This window comes from Haliotis cracherodii, unplaced genomic scaffold (genome assembly GCF_022045235.1).
Source record: "Haliotis cracherodii isolate W230 unplaced genomic scaffold, xgHalCrac1.p SCAF_23, whole genome shotgun sequence".
NCBI lineage: Eukaryota > Metazoa > Mollusca > Gastropoda > Lepetellida > Haliotidae > Haliotis > Haliotis cracherodii.
Window position 1 is genome coordinate 7,667,278 of NW_027266279.1, and position 26,869 is coordinate 7,694,146.

A 26,869-nucleotide genomic window follows, 5' to 3' on the forward strand; every position below is an offset into this window, starting at 1 on the left:
ACAAAATAAACCTGTGTAGTTGTGTTCTCATAATGAGCTTGTGAAGATGATAATATCATGACCTACCTACCTACCTACCTACTTACAAGCCACAGGCGATCACGTCACACCTTGGGATTTACAACATCTGAAGATTCTATTGATCTGCTGGAGGCTAAACGATGGATGCTTCGGACATTAATCTCCACGATGTGTGGTCCTCTGCTTGTGTATTGCGTCACGTCCGAACACGATAAATGTTCAACATCAGTGTTAATTAAAAATTGATCACATGTAATTAGCACTGGTCAATCCCAAGGTCGCCGCACCTGTTTTCACCGTGGATGGGGGTCGGTCGGGTAGCCAAAAGGTTAAAGCGTTCGCTCGTCACGCCGATAACCCGGGTTCGATTCCCGACATGGGTACAATGTGTGAAGCCCATTTCTGGTGTCCCTGCCGTGATATTGCTGGAATATTGCTAAAATGGGCGTAAAACAATACTCACTCACTTCACCATGGATGTAACGTTAATATGAAACTGAGATACTTGAAATCTTAAACGATATACATTGTGCTTATATTTAAAGAAACCCCACCTCCTTTAGATGTATGTGTTGCATCGTTCTCAACTAGTCTGGTCCACTCGGCTCATACTGGGAAGCTTTGGGGTAGGAATATTGCATGATTTTGCTTTTGTGTAAACTAACATCTAGCCTCTGAAATGTAAATATTGTACTGAGAAAATAAACCCAGTTGTTGAATTATGGTTATAAAATAAAATGGAGCCCAGATACTTTCTTCGTTTTCTGATACTGCAGTTATCTAGTCTTGCCCAACATTATAGACTTGCATGGGTTGCATTGGATATATTTTGGTTATTGGATATATATATTGACAGACTAACGGTTGTGTGCACGTCACTCGCCTCAGAGGAGGGAGCGCTGCAGAACTCCCGGGACCGTGACATTCTTAGTCTGTCATACAGACCCTGAAATAAATATGTCAAATACAGACCATGCAAGTCTATAATGTTGGCAAGTTTAGATTATCGAAATGAAGAAAGTCTCTGGGGCTCCTTTTTATTATTTTTTTATAACTATAATTTAACATCTGTAAAAGAAATTCATTTCAGAGACTAGATGTTAGTTTTCCCAACCGCATTCACCCTTTAGATCGATTTAAAGTTATTTTGTGGATTGTTTAAACAATGCACATAGTGCATAACTTTTGAGAAAAAAATCTAATGCTACAGCATGTTGTGTGTATTGACTGCATATTTTTAAGTACAAGTTCGTGCTAAATAAAGGATAACACCACATCCGTTTTAGACGCAATACTTACTCTATCCAGGTTCGTGGATCTGGCCCCGAGGTTATAAAAAAGAATTCGTGCTCAACTCAAGTTTCATGCTCAAGTTGATCAGTTGATGTTTTATAAATATGTACAATGGATATCAATGGATGCGAGAATGTATTTTCTTTTAGATGTGCATGTCTAAACAACATGCCTGTGCACATTATGCTTAACATTAACCATTTGTTGTGTTAAAATAAAAGATACTGTAACGAATGGCAATGAATCAATTCGGTAACATTAACAGTAATTCCTTCTATTCGTACGTATATTTTGACGTTTCACACTTCACATCAGTCTATATAAGAAACCGTTAGGATAGCTAAAACTTAAGGCGGTTTGTTTTGACATGCATCAACCAAATCAGGAGCCTGACCACCCGATGCCGTTAGTCGCCTCTTACGACAAACTACCTGGCAGTTATTACAATTTAAAATAAACACCAGTGCGTGCTTCGATACTGTCTTATTTCATGAAAATTCAAGACCTTCTGATTCATATTTTTTGCAGACTCTTCAGTTTAATCAAATTAACTGCCCATAATTAAGGGTGCATGTAACACACGAATGCGTATTATACGCGAATACATAAGTCTTGTGTACATTGATCAATCGGAAGGGGTGCTAATTGGGATTGTTCACTAGCCAATATATTAGCAAATATCGCCGTGGGCGATTATTACGTCGATTACGGTATTTAAGACACAAGAGGGAGGTAAACCTGTGTAGAAAGTGTTTCCCTTTTTCATTAATTTACAATATACTATCCGGTTCCATTTTGCCGGAGACTACATGTCAGGAGATATTTGTTTTAAACTTAATGTGATTGTAGAACCCATTCGAACCGGTGTTTCGTGTTTTATGACTAGAAATTGGCCAATGGTCAGAATGTCTTCTAAAAAACTAAAAAACGACTTCATGGTGATGGTTTCTACGTGTGCTTTCCATTTTTCCCCACAATGTGTTTACACATCGGTTTTCCGGTCCAACTTGTTCTCAATAGTCGACCAGACATTTGTTTAAATTCTCGAATATATGGTATAAATCGTCAAAGCCTTCAATAGTTATTCTTCAATAAGGACAAGTCTTTTCTTTTTCTTTTCCCGGCCGCCCGCCCCTACTGGCCCTAGGGCGATGACTCCTAAAGTATACGTCATGTCATCTGCATATTGCTTAATTGCCGACCCGTGAAGATTCCGGGATAGAATGGGTCTTCAGCAACCCATACTTGCCGTAAAAGGGCGACTAACGGGATCGGGTGGTCAGGCTCGCTGACTTGGTTGATACATGTCATCGATCCCAATTGCGTGGATCGATGCTCATGATGTCAATCACTGGATTGTCTGGTCCAGACTCAATTATTTTACAGACCGCCGTCATATAGCTGGAATATTGCTGAGTGCGGCGTTAAACAACAAACAAAAGCTTAATTGACATAAAATGTTTTTGGGTAAATCGGTAACAATGATATACACTGTGCCACAATGAGATCCTGAAAGATTGATTATGTTTGCAACAAGACTTTAAACGCTTAGGATTATTCCGGTTGGTCAGTTTGCGTGACATAAAAGGTCGTCGCTTGATCCCAATTGACGAATATACATAACAAAAAATGAATCAAGACAGAAGGAAACACAACGTTTATGTAAACATGTAAACAGTTACCCTGACTGCTCCGTGTTTTGCGATGGCAGCAAGCTGCGCCGTGCCATCAACGTAATTAGTGGTCTAAGGAAGATAATTGTGTTTTAATATACTTCTAATAAATAAGAGTAAGGTCCCTTGTATGAGTTCCGTCTAGTGTGTTAACTTAAACTCCCTTCACCGTGTGGAAATTTGCGAGTCCTTTTTAATGGGGAACCGTTTCACGTTCCGAGGAGCTTAGAAATGTCACGTTATCTCCCTTGCTACAAGGTCAAATGACGCCATAATATGACCTCAGACCACAATTAACTTCCTTCATTGCTATCTACAGTGACACGAGAGCGCACCATAATTATTATCGGTCGTAGGCCGTTCTCCTGACCAACCTGCCACTTGTCACTTAAAACGTAAAGTATCGGCTTACATTCACCAGCCACTTTCGCAATAACCACTGTCAACAGTGCTCACCGGAAGTTTCGAGCCGAAACACACAGCGGCCTTCAACTTGGGGTCAAGTCATGGGAAGCTGGAATCAATACCTTCACAGATTGTGGCTAACAAAAAAACATTGGCAACAAACTACGATGTCTAATATTTAATTTAAGCTATCACAAGTCTATCCAAAAAAAATTGACACAGGCTGAACAGGGCACTGTATTCTCCTGTTTTTCCTTCCGGGAACTGTGGACTGAGGCCATATGAGAGACGGGGCCAAGCTCAATGACGCCATAACTTGGTTGGACATGGGCATAGCACACGCATTATTTTAGACAGCGCAGTCCACTCAACAAGCTGAATTATTTCCCTTAGACAACAACCCTACCCCCTGGGGACAAAAATCGAAGGATCTTTTCCTTCTTTTTCAGCACGCCTACATGTAGCTCCGGAAACTGTTCTGAATCCTGTCATGAGTTGTAGATAACTCCACTGAACTTTCTTTTTGTCCAGTATTTTCATGTCGAGGACTTGTTTTGGAAGGTCTTCTTTCACGTTTTGTTTTCCCATCAGAACTTTCCTGTCTTGAATGTGAAGAACTCCGAGTCCAACTGTGCGAAATATGAATCTTGCAAAATCGGTCTCTGTCTTTGTGTCTTGTTGACGTTGAAACCTGGCTTTCCCAAACTGTGGCAGCTAGTTTTCTAGTTTTGGTAATTTTCAATTTTAAGTTTCAAGTAAGTATTTCCCCTGGCTTTTCTTCGCCAAGACCATAGAAGACAAGGCTGGGTCCACGTTGATAACATTCCGTCTGCACAACCTCATTTTCTAAACTGCTAATCAAATTCCCATGGCTGTGTTAGTATTTCTTTGGAGGAGGAGACGTCTATCTCTTCTTAGTCGGATTTGGGCTATTTTACAGAAAATGGCAAAATATTGTCCCGCTCTTAAATATGTTATTCTCGTCCGTTTTTACGAAAAAATGTTTCACTTTAATATTTTCAGTGAAAACTAAATAATGATACAGGTTTGGGATACAGGAAACTATTGATGATGTTCCTCCTACAGGTTAATTTATATTGACAGTTACTTTGGGCATTTTCTTCTGAATTGGCATTGCCAGAAAAATCATCACTACAGCGTAATGTGCTGGTGTGGTTATGACTCCAGCATGATTTTACAGCTAAAATATATACAGCACACTGCGTTTATAACGAACACGCTTATAATGAACTGTCTGATATAACGAACTGTTTCTTGGTGCCGTCCATTTTCTGTACAGATGTTGCACATATGCTTATAACGAACTTCGGTTATAACAAATTAAAATTAGTGGTTCCTTTGAGTTCGAGTTCCTTCCCAGTTTACTGTAATGCAAATTTGTTTTTGTTTGTTTGAAGGGATAATTTCAAATGCATTTCACTGCAATGACATACCACTTCGGTGTTGTCATTCCCACAACAGTCTTGTCATTCCCACAACGGTGTTATCATTACCACAACAGTCTTGTCATAACCACAACAGTCTTGTCATTCCTAAAACAGTCTTGTCATTCCCACAACGGTGTTGTCATTCCCACAACAGTCTTGTCATTACCACAACAGTGTTGTCATTCCCACAACGGTGTTGTCATTGCCACAACAGTGTTGTCATTCCCACAACGGTGTTGTCATTCCCACAACGGTGTTGTCATTACCACAACGGTGTTGTCATTCCCACAACGGTGTTGTCATTACCACAACGGTGTTGTCATTACCACAACGGTGTTGCCATTCCCACAACAGTCTTGTCATTACCACAACGGTGTTGTCATTCCCACAACAGTCTTGTCATTCCCACAACAGTCTTGTCATTACCACAACGGTGTTGTCATTCCCACAACGGTGTTGTCATTCCCACAACGGTGTTGTCATTCCCACAACAGTCTTGTCATTCCCACAACGGTGTTGTCATTACCACAACAGTGTTGCCATTCCCACAACGGTGTTGTCATTACCTCAACAGTGTTGTCATTACCACAACGGTGTTGTCATTCCCACAACGGTGTTGTCATTACCACAACAGTGTTGCCATTCCCACAACGGTCTTGTCATTCCCACAACGGTGTTGTCATTACCACAACAGTCTTGTCATTACCACAACAGTCTTGTCATTCCCACAACGGTGTTGTCATTACCACAACAGTCTTGTCATTCCCACAACGGTGTTGTCATTACCACAACGGCGTTGTCATTACCACAACAGTCTTGTCATTCCCACAACAGTGTTGTCATTACCACAACAGTCTTGTCATTCCCACAACGGTGTTGTCATTACCACAACGGTGTTGTCATTACCACAAGTCTTGTCATTCCCACAACGGTGTTGTCATTACCACAACAGTCTTGTCATTCCCACAACGGTGTTGTCATTACCACAACGGTGTTGTCATTCCCACAACGGTGTTGTCATTACCACAACAGTGTTGTCATTCCCACAACGGTGTTGTCATTACCACAACGGTGTTGTCATTACCACAACAGTCTTGTCATTCCCACAACGGTGTTGTCATTCCCACAACGGTGTTGTCATTACCACAACAGTCTTGTCATTACCACAACAGTGTTGTCATTCCCACAAGAGTGTTGTCATTACCACAACGGTGTTGTCATTGCCACAACGGTGTTGTCATTCCCACAACAGTCTTGCCATTCCCACAACGGTGTTGTCATTACCACAACAGTGTTGTCATTACCACGACAGTGTTGTCATTACCACAACGGTGTTGTCATTACCACAACAGTCTTGTCATTACCACGACAGTGTTGTCATTACCACAACGGTGTTGTCATTACCACAACAGTGTTGTCATGTTGATCATGTTCTACCCTTTGTGCAAATGCAGGGACGTAACGTCACGTTACAGCAGGATAATGCCCGCCCACGTGTTGCACCTGTTCTAACAGACTTTTTGAGGCAGCATAACATTGCTACGACAGGCCCAGTAACAGCATCTTTCTGGTAACGCTAGATCAGTTGGTCCAATATTTGGATGAAATTTGGAACAATATTCCCCAAGCTGTTTTTGATCTTCTGGCTGTCAGGTAAACTTATATATCCTCTATTCCTGAAATCCTTGTCGGCGTGTTTTACAAAATTGGTTAAAATACAAGTTTAGGGCCCCAAGACATTGTAAAGAGCCGCGTACCATGCATTGTGAAGATCATCCCGTGGCGGAGCTGGTGCATGTGCAACAGTGATGGGGAACGTATTCACCGTGCATCATGCAAGGTTGACTCACACAGTATGAAAACACGCTTTTAATCTATCTGGCCTACTTTTAACATATTTTCCACAAGAAAATGATTTGTCAAAGTGTAAAGGTAGGGATGTGTTTTAAGGAGGTAAATATCCCCGCAACTCTCCCCCAGACATTCCCATCTACTTTCTCACAGAACACAGTCACCTATGAAATAATCAATAACAAAATGTTCACCATGGTTGCTACGGTAACTAAAAACCCAAAAACGTAAATGTCAAAATTCAGCAGTGTCTTTATTGCAGGAATATTGCAGGTAATATCGACAGGTTTGCTTGATGCTTGGAAGTAAACACAACACACTTTAAAATGTATCAATACAACAAACATGAAACAATGACAACACACTGTCACAACAAGTTCACTCTGTCTGGTGTTGGGGCGGTCAGGTAGCCTAGTGGTTAAAGCGTTCTCTCGTCAAGCCGATGACCCGCGTTCGATTCCCGACATGGGTACAATGTGTTAAGCCCATTTCTGGTGTCCCCCGCCGTGATATTGCTGGAATATTGCTAAAAGCGGTGTAAAATCAAACTCACTCACTCACTCACTGTCTGGTGTCGGCCTTAATCTGGAAATATAAAAACATACAACATGTGCGTGGTTCTGATGAGGATATGGGGAGGAAGATGAATCATAAGAAAGGGTCAGTGGTCAGATTGTTGCCCAAAACAATTTGGGAGAGATGCAAACAACATGGGTGTATACTTTCTTTTGACTGGTAGTTTATATATTCTCATAGTTCACATACACCATCAGAACAAAGCAACCGCCTCCGTGGTCTTGTGGTAGAGCGTCCGCGCCCGGAGAGTGGAAGGTCTGGGGTTCGATCCCAGGCTGGGTCATACCAAAAGATGTTAAAAGATGGTACTTGTTGTTACCCTGTCTGGCGCTCGGCTAAAACAAGGACTGGTCGCCTTGGAGTCAGTATACTGTGTCTGAGTGGGGTATTCATGTTAAACTGCGGCATGGTATCTCAGTGAGCTAGCACTATAAATCGGCAACAGTCGGCAGCCACACACACACACACACACACACACACATGCACGTCGCTATTTAAGTGCAATAATCTTGGACGCGACGTTAAACACAATTTCACCTCACCTCACCTCACCCCAGAACAAAGCCTTCTCTGTCACAAGTAGAGTGAGTGAGTTGGGGGTAACGCCGCTTTTAACATTATTCCCGTTATATCAGCCTAATGTGGGAGGAAAGCCCGAAGTGATGCAAGTCAGAGACTTTAACCACTGAAACCCACAAGCACAGGTATGCGGTACGCAACTCTGCACATCGAATCCTGGAGCCTTAGAAGACTGGGCCACCCGTGCCCCCTGTCACAAATAGACCCATATACATGTTACTGTGAATGAATAACAGAACAAGCATTATCCTGTCCATCTATATCGACCTACCCAAACAACCTAATGCCAGTTTAAAAATAGTAACATTGAGCTACATGGATGTATCATATTGTAATCCAACCTACCCAAGCTAATAGGTACGCTAAAAATCTGTAAACCATAAAATGAACCAAAAATGACATCTATACCTTTCTAAAACTCCCTGAGATATACCCAGTTGATGTACCTGGCGCAGTCATGACTTTAAACATGGCATTGTAGCCTCCTTGTTTTGCATCATTCACAAATATTAAACTAAACATTGCTAAATTAAGTAACGATCACACAAGGAACAAAATGGCACAGAGAATGAAACAACAATGTTAAAATGAAATGAAATACAGATTAAACATATAATTAATGTGGCAACAAAAACATTGGACATTAAAGAATAATGTAAGTATTCTTTTTCCACAACAGCTAAGAATCGCAAACTTGTTTCCATGGTACTGAGAGTAAGTGAGTGGTTTAATATTGCATTGTGGTCAGGTAACTATCGGTTGTATGGGGAATCTCAGTGATGTCAACGTCTGCACGTTTCAGCATTTGTGCACACACCTAACAGTTGTCGAGTCATAAACTCTTGCAGTCAGACAACAATTGCAATCTGGTGCACATTTATTTGTGTAGCTTTCATAAACTTGTTCTACAGTTGTATATTGGTCCAACATTTGTATAGTGGTTTAACAGTTGGGTGGTGGTTTAACAGTTGTACAGTGGTTTAACAATTGTATAGTGGTTTAACAGTGAGTGAATTGGGTTCGCTTTTAACAGTATTCCAGTTATATTGCGGCGTCAGCTTAATGTGGGAGGAAAGCCCGAAGTGAGGTAGGTCTCAGACATTTACCCTTGCTGTGAAACCGATGAGCACAGGTATGGTGCTGACAAACCTGGAAACGTAATCGGGGCGAACCAGGATTCGAACCCACAATCATAGGTTTATGGCGTGCACAAGGGACATAACTCTGCACAGCGAATCGCGGCGCGTGAGACGACTGGGCCACCCGTGCCCCCCAGTGGTTTAAAAGTTGGGAAGTGGTTTAACATTTGGGAAGTGGTTTAACAATGGGAAGTGCAATAAATGGTCCAGATGACATTATTTTGTCACATGATTTTTTTGTAATAGGGGTGTCCTTATTCTACCATCTAGTGACACATCGTAAAGTTTATGATATGATACATGATCTAGACACCCGTATAGCAATTCATGGCATAAATCTGTATTGAATTTCATAAAGTTATATTTATGAAAGAATCTAAATCTGCTCACATAACACAACTAGAATGAGCCTTAATTAATGTAAGTAAAACACTAACTGGTTGATACAAACGTCTTCCCAGCAGGCCCACATGCAGTGTAGAGATTTAAATGCAAAATGGCACAAATATAGTGTCTCAATATCTACTACTCAAAAGAAGTTAAACAACACCCGATTCGTTAATATAACTACAGTTATCTGCCATACCATGTGACACATCTCAATATACTGTCTTGTAACCATGGTAACAGGGATTTGTCAAACCAGATCTGTGGAGCTTTGTTACACATGTTTCGTATACCCACAATACCAGAGATACTTAGTGAACCATTTCATTTGAAATGTTTTACTGAAACCAACTGAAATGTCCATCAAAAACGAAGAAACTTTGTGTCAAACGTGTCAGTGCAAAGACGAATCTATATACGTCTTTGGTCAGTGATATCACCAAACTCCCAGAATGTTGGGACCATGCTTTGTAGTGCAGCTGTAAAATATACTATTTCCCCAACACATAGTGGTTTTTTCTGTGATGGAATATGGCACACAAATGAAACAAGAGTAATTAAATATATCAACATCAAAGTTTCTCAGTTGAAACATAAACAACTACATTAATTTAAATCAATAAATTTCCACATATTTAAAATGTATTGTTGAAATAAAACAAAACAAACCTGTAACAAATGGTACAAACAAAACAAGGCAAGATGACAGAACAACTACAAACAGAAATAAATACAGACATGCAAATATTTGCATCTTGATACTGATGACCTACTTAAGGGAAAAGAATGGTCAAAGGGAAAGATGGTCTGAATATAGTCCAACACGACAACAGATGCAACATCTTATAAACATTCATTTCCACCAGTTGTAAGGCAAACACCATCAAGCTTCAGGGTCAGATTAATGAAATTTGTTTTTTAGGTAACACCCAAAAATTATCATTGTGACTTCTGGTTAAATTTATCATCCGTTTAATTTTGAAGAATTTTTTTTGTAATGGAGATTCAAGTCTCAAACTACCATTCTGATGGATGTGATAGCATTATAGTCTCAACATTACTTTTTATTCAATCTTGATGGGTCGAAATGGTATGCAGTCTTAGCGATTCTCATCTTAATATTACCATTCATTTAGATTTAAAGGATTTTACTGTTCAGAAATTAATCATTACCGTATTCAACGTATTAAGCACCTCGCTCTTATAAGCGCCCACAGCGATATTTGCTAATATATTGGCTAGTGAACAATCCGAATTAGCATACGTTCCGATTGATCAATGTACACAAGACTTTTTTATTCGTGTATAATACGCACTCATGTATTAAATGCAGTATGCACCCTAATTATAGGCAATTAAATTCTGGGAAAATATATCTGTCGTATATAAACATTTCTGGCTGTCAGCATAAACCACCAAATTTCCTATCTTTCAACTCTATCATTTTTCACCAAATTGATATTCTAATAAGAGCCTCCTATTTCTTATTGTGAGAGCGCTGGGCGCTTATTACGTCGAATACGGATCGTACATTTTACCGTGGTCCCATCACTGCACTGGAATCAGTGGCACTCTCTGGCACTCAGCTGTTCTGTGTGTACAGCCTTATATTGCAAAACAATATTGTGTGCAATTCAGGTTTTGAAAGATTTGAATATAATTTACGGTTTCAGTATTTTTCATTAAAATTGGACCAGGGCCCACTTGCACAAAGCGATCTTAGCGCTAAGATTATCATAATTCCCATACTTTAACATTGGCTTACAATAGTCTTAGCGCTAAGATTGCTTTGTGCAAGTGGGCCCAGATCAATTTAATTACAAATTAACAGGGCTTTCAATCATTCTTAAACCATAAACAATGCTTTGTTAAACCTTTTACACCAACTCTAAATCAAAGTAATATTTTTCGATTACAAAATCAAAATTGAAAAACATGATTGCTTTAGCTGGCCCTGGCATGACCCTTGAATCCATCCATAGCTCGGTCAGTTCCAGTCACACGGGCCAGTGCGATGGTGACATCAATGGGAGACACACTGAAAAAGCAACATGTGTCAAGGTCAGTCTTCAGACTTGTTAAAAATAAAACATAAATTGAATGCACCGACGCTACTTACTTTTTAAACCAGTTGAGGAAGTACATCAGCCGCGGCATGAGTATCTTGCACCTGTTGGTAAGGACAGCGTGGATTGTTTTCTTCGCCACGTAGTCTTCTGTTAATGGTGGAATCAACCATCGGGATAGTCTGGCAATAAGAACGGTTCCAGTGCTTGCATAAACATGAAAAACAGTTGCTACATTTACTTACATATTGTTATGCTGCATGAAGACGAACAAATTAGAAGATAAACATGATGTGATTATGTGATTTATTTCTCATTCGGGCCAAAAGCCACAATAGCAGTACAAAATAAATATACACGATGTGTTTTCAAATTTGCTGGTATTATTGTATTTGATGTCCAGAACTGAAATATCTATTAAGTGGAAGTTGCTCTCTTATATATTTATCAAAGTAATTGATTAGGTCAAATATCAAATTTTGGCTTTGAGAAAAAAGATTACATTAAAAAAAAAAAAATTCATATGCAGCGAAAACTTAAGATTTCCACGCTTTGAATCCTGTTTTTTCAGCCAATCAGATTGCAGTACACAGTCTAATCACTTTACAATGACTCATATCAAATTTCATTTCGCAGTTGAACCATTTTATATATATTGCAAGTAATATCAGCTTGTTTGGACCATTGTCAATACTGTTCATTCCACCCCCATGAAGAGCCAGGTTAGAATAAATCTTCAGCAAACTATAGTCGTCGTAAGAGGCAACTGACATGATCAGGTGGTCAGGCTCACGGACTTAGTTAATGCATGCCATGGTATCCCAATTGTATAGATTGACTTCAATTACTGGATTGTCTTGTCCAGACTCAATTATATACGGACTGCCAACATAGAACTGGAATATTGCTGAGTGCGGTGTCAAACAACAAACAAAATGGAAGTTGTTCATTCTACAGTTTAGATATCTGAGTGCCGATATCAGATGCTAAAGGTTCTACCAGAAGTATAGTCATGGTATACACGATAAAGGGTCAGTGACGCTCAGGGACAATGAAGAAAAATCTGGACTTCTAACACATGACCAGCACATCCTGGCATGGCTAAGGGATGCAACTCTGTCTATTACTTCAGCCGTATACCACTTTGTTGTCAATAACCTTACACAAACAGCTTACCTTGACTCCAGTCCATCAAACATTGTGTTATCAATATGGTACGGGTGTACACTCGTCACCTTCACTCCTGTCTTGCCCAGGACTCGAAGCTCATCACCTAACGCTTCCGCCATCCCTGTCGAGCCAAACTTAGCACTAACGTAATCTCCAGCTCCGCTCAATCCCATGAGCCCCAGCACTGAGCTGATACTCACAATGTGGCCCTTATTGTGTTCTATCATTGCTGGCAGGAATGCCTTCAGGGTCTGAAACATATTGGATGTCACATAATCAGTAACTCGATGTATGCCATTACTCCAACCCAGTCATCTTGACATTTTCTGGTGGATATAATACAAAAAAGTTTCCTAATGTAGTGATGCATTGTGATTCTGAAGTCAGCAATACAATATACAATTTGCTTTGGTCTGCATCGTAAGGTATCGCATTACAAATGGTTCTCATCTTCACTTCAGATGGTTTCCGAATCTTGTACATCATTCGTCACCACTCGCCCCTTTCCATAACCTTCAAGAAGACCCGTCCCTCTATCGATGAATGTCATGTGCGAAAATATGACAAACCAATCAGAATGTGTGTATGATTTCGTCAAAGAATCCCTCAGAAATAATTTTTGATTTTACAGATGACAGTTAAATGTGTTCAATCAAACTGAATAATTTTGCACGTCCCGATGTGTTTAAAATTGCATCTGAAATATATGTACCGTTTTCGACATAATAAGCGCCCAGGGCGCTCTCAAAATTAGAAATAGGAGGCTCTTTTTAGAACATCATTTTGGTGAAAATAAAACAGAGTCGAAACATAAATTTCGTGGTTTATGCTGACAGCCTGAAATGTTTATGTACGACAGATATATTTTTCCAAAATTTAATTGTTCATAATTAAGGGTGCATATAACACACGAGTACGTATTATACGTGAATAAATAAGTCTAGTGTACATTGATCAATCGGAAGAGGTGCTTATTGGGATTGTTCACTAGCCAATATATTAGCAAATATTGCTGTGGGCGCTTATAAGAGCGGGGCGCTTATTACGTTGAATACGGTATATATATATATAATGCAGAGGGAAATATATGTGAACCATTACAGAACGAGTTGATAATTGTTTGAGGTATGCCCGTTTGTGCTAAGATGGAACCCGGTCGCAAAAATGGCCACGAGAGGGGCACGATTCGCATTTGGCTTTTCCCGGAATAACATGCGTTGGTTACGAATGTCTTGTACTTATCAGCATTGGGTATGATCAAATCTATATACTGTATTTGCCATATCAAGTCGAGTCCAGGCCATTGTTATGTCTTGTTACACACATGACATTGAGTTGGAGGCAGTGAGTGAGTTTGGTCTTATGACGCTTTTAGCAATATTCCAGCAATGTCATGGCAAGGAATGCCAGAAATGGGCTTCACGCATAGTACCCATGTGAGGAATCAAACCCGGGCCTTCGGTGTGGTGAGCGAACGCTTTAACCACGAGGCTACCCCACCAACCGAGTTCGAGGCAAAAATGATAAAAATAAAAAATTGTGCCCTGACACTGTAGCAGCTGTAGCTCACCTGAATATGTAAACAACAGTATTAAATGTCAACAATGACGGACACTTAACATGTGTCAGCATTGATATTCAAATATTTTCAGCATAAATACTGATGCCTAAAATCTAAAATCCCAATGATTTGAACTTCTTATGATGTCCTCATAAAAAAAAAATACACGCCTAACTTGGGAATTCCACAGTCTAGCAATTTCAGAGGGGAAATGTATTCACACAGCCATTTTGAGAGAATTCAAGAGCATGGTCAAAACAAGAGTTCTGTGATTGGATTTGAAACTTAGACTTTCGGAGGTTGGATGCCTTGTCCACATGACGTAAAGAAGTAAACATTGCCAGCAAGCTGTTACACAAGATAAACAGTTCAGTTGTTATGAACCTCTAGAACAAATTCAGGTGTCATCACTGATGGGAACCACTATGTGAAGTTCGGCTTCATTGGACCAGTGGCTTCTCAGCAGATGATGTTTACAGTGACAAGAGTAAATAAGCTCGGTTCAAAATACATTTGAAAAGTTTTCCAGTTATATGATGGCCTGTCAGCTTCGTGTGGGAGAAAACCCAAAATAAAGCATGTCTCTGACATTTACCACTTTCTTGAAACCTGTGATGCTGACAACTGGGAACATAATCAGGAAAAACCTGGATTCAAACCCACAATCATAGGAACAATAGAAATTGTTAATTATTCTAAGAATACTATCTCTGTAACATCCTTGCCGTAGTGCTGTATTTTAGCTGAAATTACACTAAACTAATCTTCAGATTTTTCAACAGAAGCCTCTTCACTGTCAACTTCATACAACTAGTTGTCAAGATAATAGTACCACCAATCAGCATCCAGCTCTTCAGTTTTCTTTAGCAGGAAAACCTCACTTTTTTCCTGTGTGTGCTAGAGTCAACTTCATCACACAACATTATTCTTTATCTATATTTTTAAAACTGAATGCAGGTTCATCATAAACAAGAAACAGAAAACAATGGGGACACGGCTGGCACAACTATAATGTGATTTGCTAGTACTTGATGAAAAGGCAAAGAGAATACATACCCAGAAATGTGCGATAACATTGACTTGCATTGTTTTGACAACATCATCATCACTGCTACTGAGAATCGGGTTGCCGTAGACGACCCCAGCATTGTTCACAAGAATCGTCACCTCCCCAATAGTGTCCTTGACTTGTTTGGCCTGTTTGACATAATAACAGAACCAGTAGTAACATAGGAGTGTTTACGATATACTGTTGGAAGGGTTAAATAGGTCTTTTTTTTATTGAAAGATTTGCAAAAATGTAAATATTTTATCATGCATTGTCAAAAGTGTAGGAGCGGACAAACTACAAACACTTATCTCCCCTTACAAGAGATTTGAATACATGTAACTTCATACAGAGGACTCCAACAATTCAAGACAATGTCAGTCTTGTGGATTCAGTGAGTGAGTGAGTATGGTTTTACGCCGCTTTTAGCAATATTCCAGCAATATCACGGTGGGGGACACTAGAAATGGGCTTCACACGTTGTACCCATGTCGGGAATCGAACCCGGGTCTTCGGCGTGACGCTTTAACCACTAGGCTACCCGACCGCCCCCTTGTGGATTCAGAAGAGGAATTGTTTTCATGCAATGAAAAGTGATGATGACAATAGACAAACAGCTCACAAAAGAAGCTCACCTCATCTTTGCTCATTTGAGCAAAAATCTAACGGATCAAAATAATGATAAAAAACTCACACAGTCATAGATATTTTCTTTGTTGCTGACATCACAGATCATGTATGAACATTTCACACCCAGTTCTTTTATTTCTTTTTCTGTTTGTTCGAGAGTGTTTCCATGGCGACCCCATAGTATAATCTGAAAAAATATTATAAAATTAAATGTAATTAACAGGTATGTTGTGGAAATTCTCCATTTCAGCTTAGCTTTGCTTTGTATTTGCAACCTGTCATAAATTGGTCATTGATCCCCATTTCATTTGATCATTAACATTGTATCTTTGACAATTTAACTTTTTTTCTCGATTCTCAGTGTCATCGCTTCATATTGGTGACAGATTGGCTTACATTATGTTTTTAGTAAACTCCCTCACACAACTGAGTGCAGTTTCTCAAATATCTATGATCTCTGTGTAGTAGGCCATAGAAACATTACCAGCGGATACAGTACAATTCCAACAAAACCTCAAAGGAGTCCAAATCTGTTGGTCTGTTTTGTGGGGTATTTGTGACAACGGCACCAAAGTGGTGAAAAATAGCATCATATTTTGTTGGCCAAAATGAAACCACATATATCATAAGATATAAAAGAGAGTATAGAGAAAAATATAATGAACATCAAAATACATTGTACTTCTATGGTCAAGAGGGACCAGTGTTACCCAGCATGGACCAGTGAAATTTCTGATTTAAAACCAAAAAATGTGTATTAGTTTTATAAATGTTATATACTCATCATATATTCATTATCCTTTTCACTAAAGTGATAGACAAATACTAACATTCAAACATACACAAATACATAAATTCACACAAACATAAATATATACATGAATTTTGCATATACTCATGAACGTACGTTCACACAAACACACAGTCCAAATAGTCCAATAATGACAATTATCAGTCATAACACTATGACACATTGAGTGAGTAGTTTCCATGGATGCGCCTAACAATTTAAAATTCCAAACATACAACGTCTGGCCAACATAGCATGAAACAAAACGTATACAATGGTTAGAAATGTTTTCTTGTCCTCATCTTTATCAGGAACAAAAATATGAAACTGCAGTTTTAAGAAAAATGAATTGTTTACGTGGGATGGGCGTCTTCTTGCAAATCCGATGGCGATCTTCTTACCAATTCCTTTTCCGCCCCCAGTTATCAATATGACATCTTCACGTATGTCCTTAAAATTTGGTGGAAATATGTAAGATACCAAACTGTGAAGGACAGAGTAAGTAACTTTTATCAACAGAGAAGCTGTCTGGACAAGAGCTGTTAACATCCTGACACAAATTGAGTATCATTACATTTTTCCACCATTTTGAACTTTGACCGAGTGATAACCTTCACCTTCCACGTTACAATAAAATATCTATTTTTATGTTTATGATTAAACAACGGTATTGTAATTTCTTCTTTCAGTGTGTTATATTATCTGATTATATATAGTTCTCTAATAAGTTAGGAACGTTCAGTAACAGTGAATTTCTTTTATTTGGTGTGTATTAAGCGATGAGCAATTATTATGCATGTGGACAGTAATTGTCAATGTTTATGCTGTGTGTTATTATTATACACACTGATATTTGTATCACATATGGCATATTAAAATATTTGTATAATATCAACACAAAAATATTTCTAAGCGCTTTGTAATCTTTCCAATTTGGTTATTAAACATGTGCAATGACAAACCCCTGGGAAAGACTTATGATATTTAACCAATCAAAATAATGAACTGGTGGTTTTGAACCAATCAAGACATACGTATCAAAATTGGAGTTTCCTTCAGTGAATAAGATGGGTTCCGATTTTATTTGCGCGACCGCCAAACTGTTACATGTAGAGACGGACCCCAGTTCGCGGCAAGATGGCTGACCCGAATCCAAATAATCCGATTGTTTTCTTCGATATTCAAATAGGTGGTACTGTAAGTGTAATTTATATCTTTCATCGAGAACTATAACATGAAAGAATTTTTGTGCATTCTGAAAATGTTGCCTTGTCCGATGAACAATGGTTGTTATGGGCTCGTTGTAAGGGGAAAACTGATAAACAGAGACACATGGTCATGGACTCTTGCGGGATTTGTATCGGCTGAGGTACCATTAGTGAAATCCGTGGGGTTCGGGGACCAATTAAACCTATTTTCATTTTGCAAAAGTTTTGTCTGACAAACCTCACATTTTGAGTACATATAGTCACCTTTGATGTGTCTGGAATATTACTACAAAAGTAGCGAATAAACCCGATCAAGATGAAAAAACAAATATCAACAGGGTAGAGTAAATACAACTTATAGATTAGAGTTTGACTTCAAATTTAAAAACAACAAGCCTAAAAATCAATGAATGTTTTTCTTTTTCACTTAGGATGCAGGAAGGATCACTTTTGAACTGTTTGCCGATACAGTTCCTAGAACTGCTGAAAATTTCAGGTCAGTGAATATTTTATTTGTTTAAATCTAGAAAAATAATGGAAAATGAAAATACAGTATACTTTGGTTATAACAAACTTACTTGGACCACTAAATTTAGTTTGTTATAAACATACTTAATTATAAGCTCATATACAGCATATATACAGCAAACAGACGGCACATCCGTCAGTTCGTTTTAAGTGTGTTCATTTTAAATGTAGTTTACAGTTTGCATGTTAGAATGAGTGGAATATCTCGTCAGAAAGGTAAAACAGTCCTCATACAAACATACTGGTTGATGACATTTTGTTAATCTTGAAACCAGCCTTATCTTGTGACCATGTGTAGAAACTAGAATAAGGAATGGTTTTGTACATTCGAACATAATTCCTTTTAAGTTTGTAACATTTCTAACCCCACATTGTGAATATTTTAACATGATGGATGTAAAATGGATGATAATATATGCAAATATTTCTCAAAATATTCAAGACATGCATTTACCTCTCATATGCTTTCGCTGTGCTACCTTACAGACAATTCTGCACTGGAGAGTACAGGAGAGATGGTGTTCCAATCGGGTACAAGAATACCACTTTCCACAGGTAAGACAAGGCTGCCTATATTTGTATGAACAGGTTTCTGATTAGTGTAGGTTTGTGTTATTTGCTTATGATGCTGATAAATAAAAGTAAAGAGGAATATGACACACAATTAACTATGCTAACAAATGTTGATGAAGAATCCTTGAAACATAGTATCAGGATACGGTTTTGTTTTCGCCAGGTCGCATGGTACAGTTGTCACCAAGCAAGACCATCTTTGTCAGTTCGGTGCCATTTCTGCTGTAATACACCTTCCCGAGGCAAGGTTGTTAACTGACTTTAAAAGTCCAGTTTCCACCCTTGCCGAACTTGGCTGGAATTCCTGGGCCCGATCATAGCGCCACCAGTGGCTGTTACAAGTCCCTTCTATGTCTCTCCTATGGACCAATCAGATTCCACCTCTCGTATCACTTGCATTTGCTTCAAACAAAATGATCTATATTGTGAGAAGTACATCAAATCACGTGAGCACTTTGATTAAAAACTTGAAAAGATTTAGAAAATATCTGTTGACAACGAGTTGGCAGTGCACGTGCTGTGCAAATCCTGCAATCGACCGAAATCTGCACGACAGTTTACAAACTGGATTTTGATTTTGGTGCGCGATTTTGATTGGACTATGCATAGACTCGTTAGTCCAGCCAAAATCTAACTCCATAATACCAGTCTAGTTCGGCAAGGGTGGAAACTGGACTTTTATAGTCAGGTAAATCTCTTGCCTCCGGAAGATGGCTGGAATATGAATATTGTAATTCAAAGCATTAGAATTTTTCTTTTCCTTTGGTGTATTGATGTTAAAGCTGTAATAAGTATATTGTTTTCAGAGTCATTAAAGACTTCATGATTCAAGGTGGAGACTTTGTGAAGGTAAGAGACACTACATGGATGTGGGCTGTATACTGTAAGTGTCCTGCAGCAATAAGCGGCCCCTAACCATTCTGTAACTCATCCTTATAAGCACCACGCTAACCCCACCCAACGCAATTTGTTGTCTCCCCTAGTTATGCCAGGATATGTTGGTCATGGGCTCTAATTGCACCTTTGTCACCATCATGCTCCAGAGATTCATTACAGTGATAAACATCTCCAACCCTCCCCCCCTCTAGTTGATGCACCATGATATGACTGACCTATGCTCTTGGGCAGGACTAAACACCATTGGTCATAGCCAACATAGTCTGCAGCTCATTTCGGACTAGTGGTTATGTGAAATAAGTAGATTTTGGGATAAAACAACTAGATTGTTTCTCATCTTTGACTAACGGACCAGTGGCTGTGTCTGACCCTGTTAGGTGCTGTTAAAACAACTTCACAGTGTCTGTTTGAAAGTCCCACTGCTAGATGACCGCCTCTGTCGTCTAGTGGAAAGAGCATCTGCCCAGAGTGAGGAAGGTTGATGGTTCTGTCTCTGGCCTCTTCATACCAAAAGACGTGAAAAGATGGTACCGGTAAATCCTTTTGTCCTTTCTCGGCATTAAGGGGCCAAAACAAGGACTCATCAGCTCAGAGTGGGGTATTTATGTCCAACTGTGGCATGGTATCTCAGTAGGCTTGCACCATAAAACAAGCCTTAGTCTAGACGAGTACAAGCAGCCACTCACATTTGCGTGTATGTTGCTGTATAAAAGCAATAATCCAGAATCCGACATGAAACCCCATTTGACCTGGCCACACCTTCTTTTAGTCACATTGCAATGTTGTTTATCATCGTCTAGGGAGATGGTACTGGCTTGATGAGCATCTACGGAGGGGCATTTGCTGACGAGAACTTCAGACTAAAGCACGGGTCAGCTGGAATACTTAGCATGGTGAGTAAACAAATAATAAGAATCATCATAAAGTACAAAAATGGTAATTGAATTAGGGGGCAAGGGTGTTCCAGTCGTCTCAGATGCAGCAATCAAATCTCTTAGCTATGCCAGGATTCTGTGATCATGGGTTTAAATTAGATATTCGCCCCAATTATAACTCTAGATTTGTGAGCACCATACCCATGCTCATGGGTTTCACCAAGTGGTAAACATCAAAGACCTGTATGACTTCAGGCTTTCTTCCCACATTAATCTGACACAACTTGACATGACTGAAATCTTATCCCGAACTCACTATTGTATACCTGAAGAAACTCCCAATTGCGTGGATTGATGCTCATGATGTCAATCACTGGATTATCTGATTATTTACAGACCGCCGTCATATAGCTGGAATATTGCTGAGTGTGGCGTTAAACAACACACAAACAAGCATATCACAAGTCACAAGGAATATGCATGAATAAAGTTTTTAAGACATACAAAATTGATCATTTGCCATCATAATCTCTTACATGCTTGCCGTAAAAGACTGAACGACTCCCTGACATGTTTTCATAGCATACTATGTATAAGGTCAGTGCTTGACATCCATAAACATGATAAAGGGTAGGGCCCGTGAAGATCCGGGGTAGAATAGGTCTTCAGCAATCCACGCTTGCCGTAATAGGTGACTATGCTTGTCAGAAAAAGGCGACTAACAGGATCGGGTGGACAAGCTCGCTGACTTGGTTGATGCATGTCATGGATCCCAATTGATGCTCATATTAATCACTGGATTGTCTGGTCCAGACTCAATTATTTACAGAACGCCGTCATATAGCTGGAATATTGCTGAGTGCGGCTTTAAACAACTAACCAACCAATCTTACCTGCTTCCCATGCTGAAGCTCTCACTCATCCATGCTTTCATTATTTTTATCCAGGCTAACAGTGGTAAAGATACAAATGGATGTCAGTTTTTCATCACATGTTCAAAGTGTGACTTTCTGGATGGGAAACATGTTGTGTTTGGTAAGTGTCAAAATATACTGGATTCATCTGTCATCATTACTCATTCCTGTTGGCCGATCAATCATCATTCATAATCAGTTACAATAATTTTTGTATCTTCTCAATATTGTAAATCGTGAAATTAATGCGTCTCCAAAAGAATGCGACCACTGGCCCCTAGCCAAAAATGCGACTCAATATGAATGCAACACCCACCTCCTCTCAAGCATCAGTGGATTTATGTATAAAGAAAATGTCCTCTGTCAGGTTTACAGAGGTATCCACACCGTAATCCATCCTTACATTAATCCAATCACACACCAAATAGCACCGCTTATTAGCGCTGAGTAAAGTACTTCCGCTAAAACAATACATGCGCGCTTGATCGCGTCGGCCTTTGACACAGTCACAAAGACACTTTGTTGCGTGGGTGGCGTCTGTGGGGACTTGCAGGTGTGATGACATGAGTGAGTAGAACGCTTGTCTTGCCCCGAGCAGTGACAATTCACAGGATGTAATTTGTGTTTGAATGACAATGTTTATATACTTACTACAAGTGCTGCTAAAGAAATCAGTGTTGTGGAATACATAGCTGTATGTTTTCAGCATATGTCTAAGTTGTTATTTCTCCTATCCAAAATGTCTTATTGTTGATATAAATGCGATGTTTAAACATGGGACAAAGACCACTCGTATTTTTCGCATTTAATTCATGCTCATGTTAATTTCAAGATTTACAGTATTTCACTTTTAAAACTTTCAAAGTATTCTTCCTCAAACAGCATCTGATCATGAAAATGTTGAATAAAAACGTCTTTGGTGCTGTCAATGATGAGGGTAATTATGTCCAGATGTTTGGTTGTATATTATTAATATAATTTGATATATCATTTCATGTTTTTTCCCATAACTGATTTGTGGACAATATATCAAACAATGGATCAAGATATCAGAATAGGGTGACCATTCTGACTGTTGTTCGTTCACTTGTTGTTTATCGTCTCACTCAGCAGTATTCCAGCTATATGATGGCGGTCTGTAAATAATCAAGTCTAGACCAGACAATCCAGTGATTGACATCATGAGCATCGATTTACGCAATTGGGATATGATGACATTACATGCATCAACCGAGTCAGCGAGCCTGACCACCCTATACAGTCTGTTGTAATCACAACCTACGATTCAAAGTAACATGTCAGCATCCTGCTTTTCAGGGAAGATCGCTGATGGACACTTGGTGATGAGGAAGATAGAGAACGTGCCGACAGGACCAAACAATAAGCCCAAACTGCCAATTACTGTGTCACAATGTGGAGAAATGTGATATGTCATGGATTGTGGACAAGAATTTGCTCCGTATAATTCAACCATGTCATTGGACAGAATGCAATGGTCAACTCACAAATGTTTTACATGGAGTAGTTTGTATGGAGATTCTTCCATTGCACAGTTGGCCTGCATCTAAGGTGCTACAATTCACTGTGCAGAGTTGCCTCCCTTTGGTGTGCCAGGAACTAAACATTTTAAACCTGCATCACTTCAGGCTTCCTTCCAATTGAAAGCTGGCATGCCTTAATATTACAGAGTTCAGAGTGTGTTAACTCAATCACTCCCTCCTTTGCTGTCTCTGTGGAAGTGACTTTTACAGTAATTTGTTATCACACCATTGCTGTGTATTTGGATTCTTTTTAACTTGTAAAAATATGAGTTGAACTGATAATGGTTGAAACACTCAAATAAAATTTAAGGAGCCGTTATCATCTAAATGAACATCCTGGAGAGGTAAATATACTCATTCCTTTATGACTGCCATAAGGTTACCATGGTTACACATGCCATATGTATATTTGTCATTTCTCATGTCATCCCTTGGGGTCAATACATTTTTTTAACAAATCAGGTCTTTGTTCTGTCATTGCCAGGACCGAAGAACAGTCAACCAACCACCTACTATCAATGAACAGCACCTACACTGAGGCTAAGGAAAATATTAGTCTTGGTTCTCAGGCGCTGCCCGCATCATCTTAAAGTCTGTCGCACGTTTCGTTTTTATCCAGTATGGACAATGTAACTTCCCTTTACATGTGCACTGCTTTTCTGCACATTTCGAGTTAAGGTCATGGCGGCAATAGGAGTTTGTATGCTTGTTTATGTAGAGAGGCCCTTTCAAAGGTACATACAAGTTTGAACAAGCGAAAAAACAAAAAAACACTGCCAGCCCTACTATACCGGTATTTTCAAAAGTCATTGCCTTTTTTCAAGCCCCATCCCCAAAATAGGCCTTGCTTCCACTCACTAATTTTTATATGGCAGAAAACGTATAGGTTACTCTTACTGCAACAGAGAGATGAAGGTATTGTATGAGTACCGTATTCAACGTAATAAGCGCCCAGGGCGCTCTCAAAATTAGAAATAGGGGGCTCTTATTAGAATAAAATTAAGGTGGAAAAAAAAAGAGTTGAAAGATCATAAATTTCATGGTTAATGCTGACAGCCTGAAATGATACAAAAGTCTGTGCGTATTATACACGACAGATATATTTTTCAAGAATTTAATTGCCCATAATTAAGGGTGCATATAACACATGAATATTATGTATTATACACGAATAAAAAATGTACATTGATCAATCGGAAGGGGTGATAATTGAGATTGTTAACTAGCCAATATATTAACAAATATCGTCGTGGGCGCTTATTTAGAACGGGGCACTTGTTACGTCGAATACGGTAAATCAAATTCCATCAATGACTTGTTCAAACATGAATACCAACGAAGAAACAATACTGCGTCCATTTCTTTGCTTGACATTGGATGTCCATGGTAGAACGCTGGTCCGTGGCTCCAAACATTTGGCAAAGAAACTCTTGCAGGAGCAGTATGCAGCAACATGACCTATGACCTTAGTTCAAATCAAAGCCATGCAGCTTCTTGAAAGTCCGTGAAAGATAACTAAAAACATTCAGTCTAATATTTCTAATATTATTCCTCGTACTTTCTAATTTTTCAACTTGTAACAGGTTTTATTTATCTAGCAAATTTATTGGACAGCATGATGGATGAACAATATCCTCTCTTAATCTGCTCCCCTGTTGAGGTGGAAATAAAGTCAAACTCAAGTCAGCAAGTCAGTTTTATTCACATAGTATTCATTAGAACATACTGCAGCATCTCTGACAAGAATCAACAGATCAGGGCCCCATTCCACAGTGATCTTAGCGCTAAGTCGATCGTAACTCCCATTCTTTAACACTGACTTACGACAATCGTAGCGCTAAGATCGCTTTGTGGAACGGGGCCCCGGACACAAAATACCCAGCAAATTGCACAATCCCTCAAAATGTACACTATGTCAGACAACTAATTAACACCAATATTGTTCAATGAAAATTATCATAACTATCATTGAAAATATATAATTCTATATTGTTATATTTCTAAGTACAGTAACTGATGAAGCCAATATACAAAACTACCATAGGCAAGTGTGACATAATATCTGCCCTCAAAGTAACTTGTTCAAGAAACAAATTGGCAAGAAATGCTCATAAAGGCTACCTACAAGCATCAACATGGAGAGTTGTTAGGAAAGCTGTCTTGTTTTGGGGATTTTCTTGGTCAAAATGCAAAGAACTGGTGGGGAAATAATATTTCTTTATCTGTCAGTGTTGATGTGAGGGTATTTCCTTAAAATACACATTGAATAATGCCTAAAGAAATAATTATTAATTAAGCTACAATTTGGGTCAGCTAAAAATCCAATTGGTCTTGCCACAGTGATGAAAGATCCTACATCTAACACGTCTAACAAGTTCCCATTATATACAGTTTTCTACTGGTGAAGAGCTCACAAGACTGCCAAAGTATGATACATCAGGTATTGTTGACATTCATGTCTTTAGGGTCTGTGACACACTCAGGTCAAATACGATGTCAGACATGTTGTAGGTAGTGAAATATAAAATATAAAACATGGAGGACCAGGCCAGACAACCAGTTGTTGAAGTGTGAGTATCTGTCAACGATAATGTTCACCATCCAGTTATACTTGTCCAACTGAATCGTTTCGTGCAGAGAGTGAATGTTGTTTTACATCAGCATTGGTTTCAGCTATATCACAGCAGACTGCAAATAATCAACTTTTTGGTAAAATAAACAGTGGTTGAAGGCATAAGCAACAATCCTGGACACATGGTGAGTCAGGTCACACATGGCAACCACCAGACTCTCGATGTAAGAACAAGCTGTGGAAACTGGGAGTATACTTTCCACATTATAGTTGCGTCATACCACATGAAAAGTGAGCTGAAACATTATTGCACTTTCATTGTGACCTGGGTGCACGTGTGTGTGTCTGCTTGTAATAGTCCGGACCAGTGCCGGTTAAACAGTACTAGTCCACTGAGATATCACCCCACACAGACACAGAAAACTGACTCCGAACCGACCACTCCTTGTTTTAGCCCCTTAATGCCAGGCACCAGGCAGGGTAACAACATGTACCATCTTTTAACATGTTTTTGTATGAATCAGCTGGGGATCGAATCCCCGACCTGGTACCGAGGCAGACGCTCCCTCCACTCCACCACAGAGGTGGTCAATACAAGGAAAGATACTCTGTGTGGGAAATTACAGAATATCAACATTCCATACATAACATGTCAGTAGTTTCTGACTATAAAAGCAACTGTAGAAGCAGTTGACTGACACTTCAAATAGTATGTACATTTCAAGGAAGCTGTGCAAACAAACCGAAAAGGGGACCATGTCAAAAAGCTTTGACCCTATTTATAGCTTTCAAAACATGAATATAACATAATGAACTTTGCAAAATCTTCAATATCATGATGAGTGTTAATCAACAATAAATAAATTGTGATTCAAGTTAGAACTCTTCTAAATATCCAAATATAGGAGGAAGTTAGTAATAATGAACGAACACTGAGTGGTTGACACAAGAAAGTTTGGTAATCAGTATCAAGTTACTCTGATGTTTTACAGAGATAACAGTCTGTGCAACTAACCATGGAAGCTTCCTGTCAACTAGTTTGTTGTGTTTCCTTCTTGACTGTTGTGGGCATCTTCCCGAGGCAAAGGAGTTAACTGACTAGAAAAGTCCAGTTTCCACCCTTG

General features: G+C 39.2%; 2 protein-coding genes across 2 annotated transcripts; one reads left to right on the plus strand and one right to left on the minus strand.

Annotated features, from left to right (window-relative positions):
* Window positions 1–6,943: 6,943 nt before the first annotated feature.
* LOC139471734 (short-chain dehydrogenase/reductase 3-like) lies at window positions 6,944–17,225 on the minus strand. Its single transcript, XM_071254215.1, has 6 exons — window positions 16,995–17,225; window positions 15,912–16,034; window positions 15,226–15,366; window positions 12,615–12,859; window positions 11,492–11,620; window positions 6,944–11,410 (listed from the first exon to the last, which is right to left on the minus strand). Exons 1-6 carry the CDS (start codon window positions 17,184–17,186, stop codon window positions 11,317–11,319), a joined length of 924 nt encoding a protein of 307 aa, XP_071110316.1. The 5' UTR covers window positions 17,187–17,225; the 3' UTR covers window positions 6,944–11,316.
* A 534-nt stretch (window positions 17,226–17,759) lies between these two features.
* Window positions 17,760–23,625, plus strand: LOC139471567 (peptidyl-prolyl cis-trans isomerase H-like). Its single transcript, XM_071253945.1, has 7 exons — window positions 17,760–17,834; window positions 18,277–18,341; window positions 18,860–18,928; window positions 19,753–19,795; window positions 20,644–20,736; window positions 21,666–21,753; window positions 22,950–23,625. Exons 1-7 carry the CDS (start codon window positions 17,775–17,777, stop codon window positions 23,057–23,059), a joined length of 528 nt encoding a protein of 175 aa, XP_071110046.1. The 5' UTR covers window positions 17,760–17,774; the 3' UTR covers window positions 23,060–23,625.
* The last annotated feature ends 3,244 nt before the right edge of the window (window positions 23,626–26,869 follow it).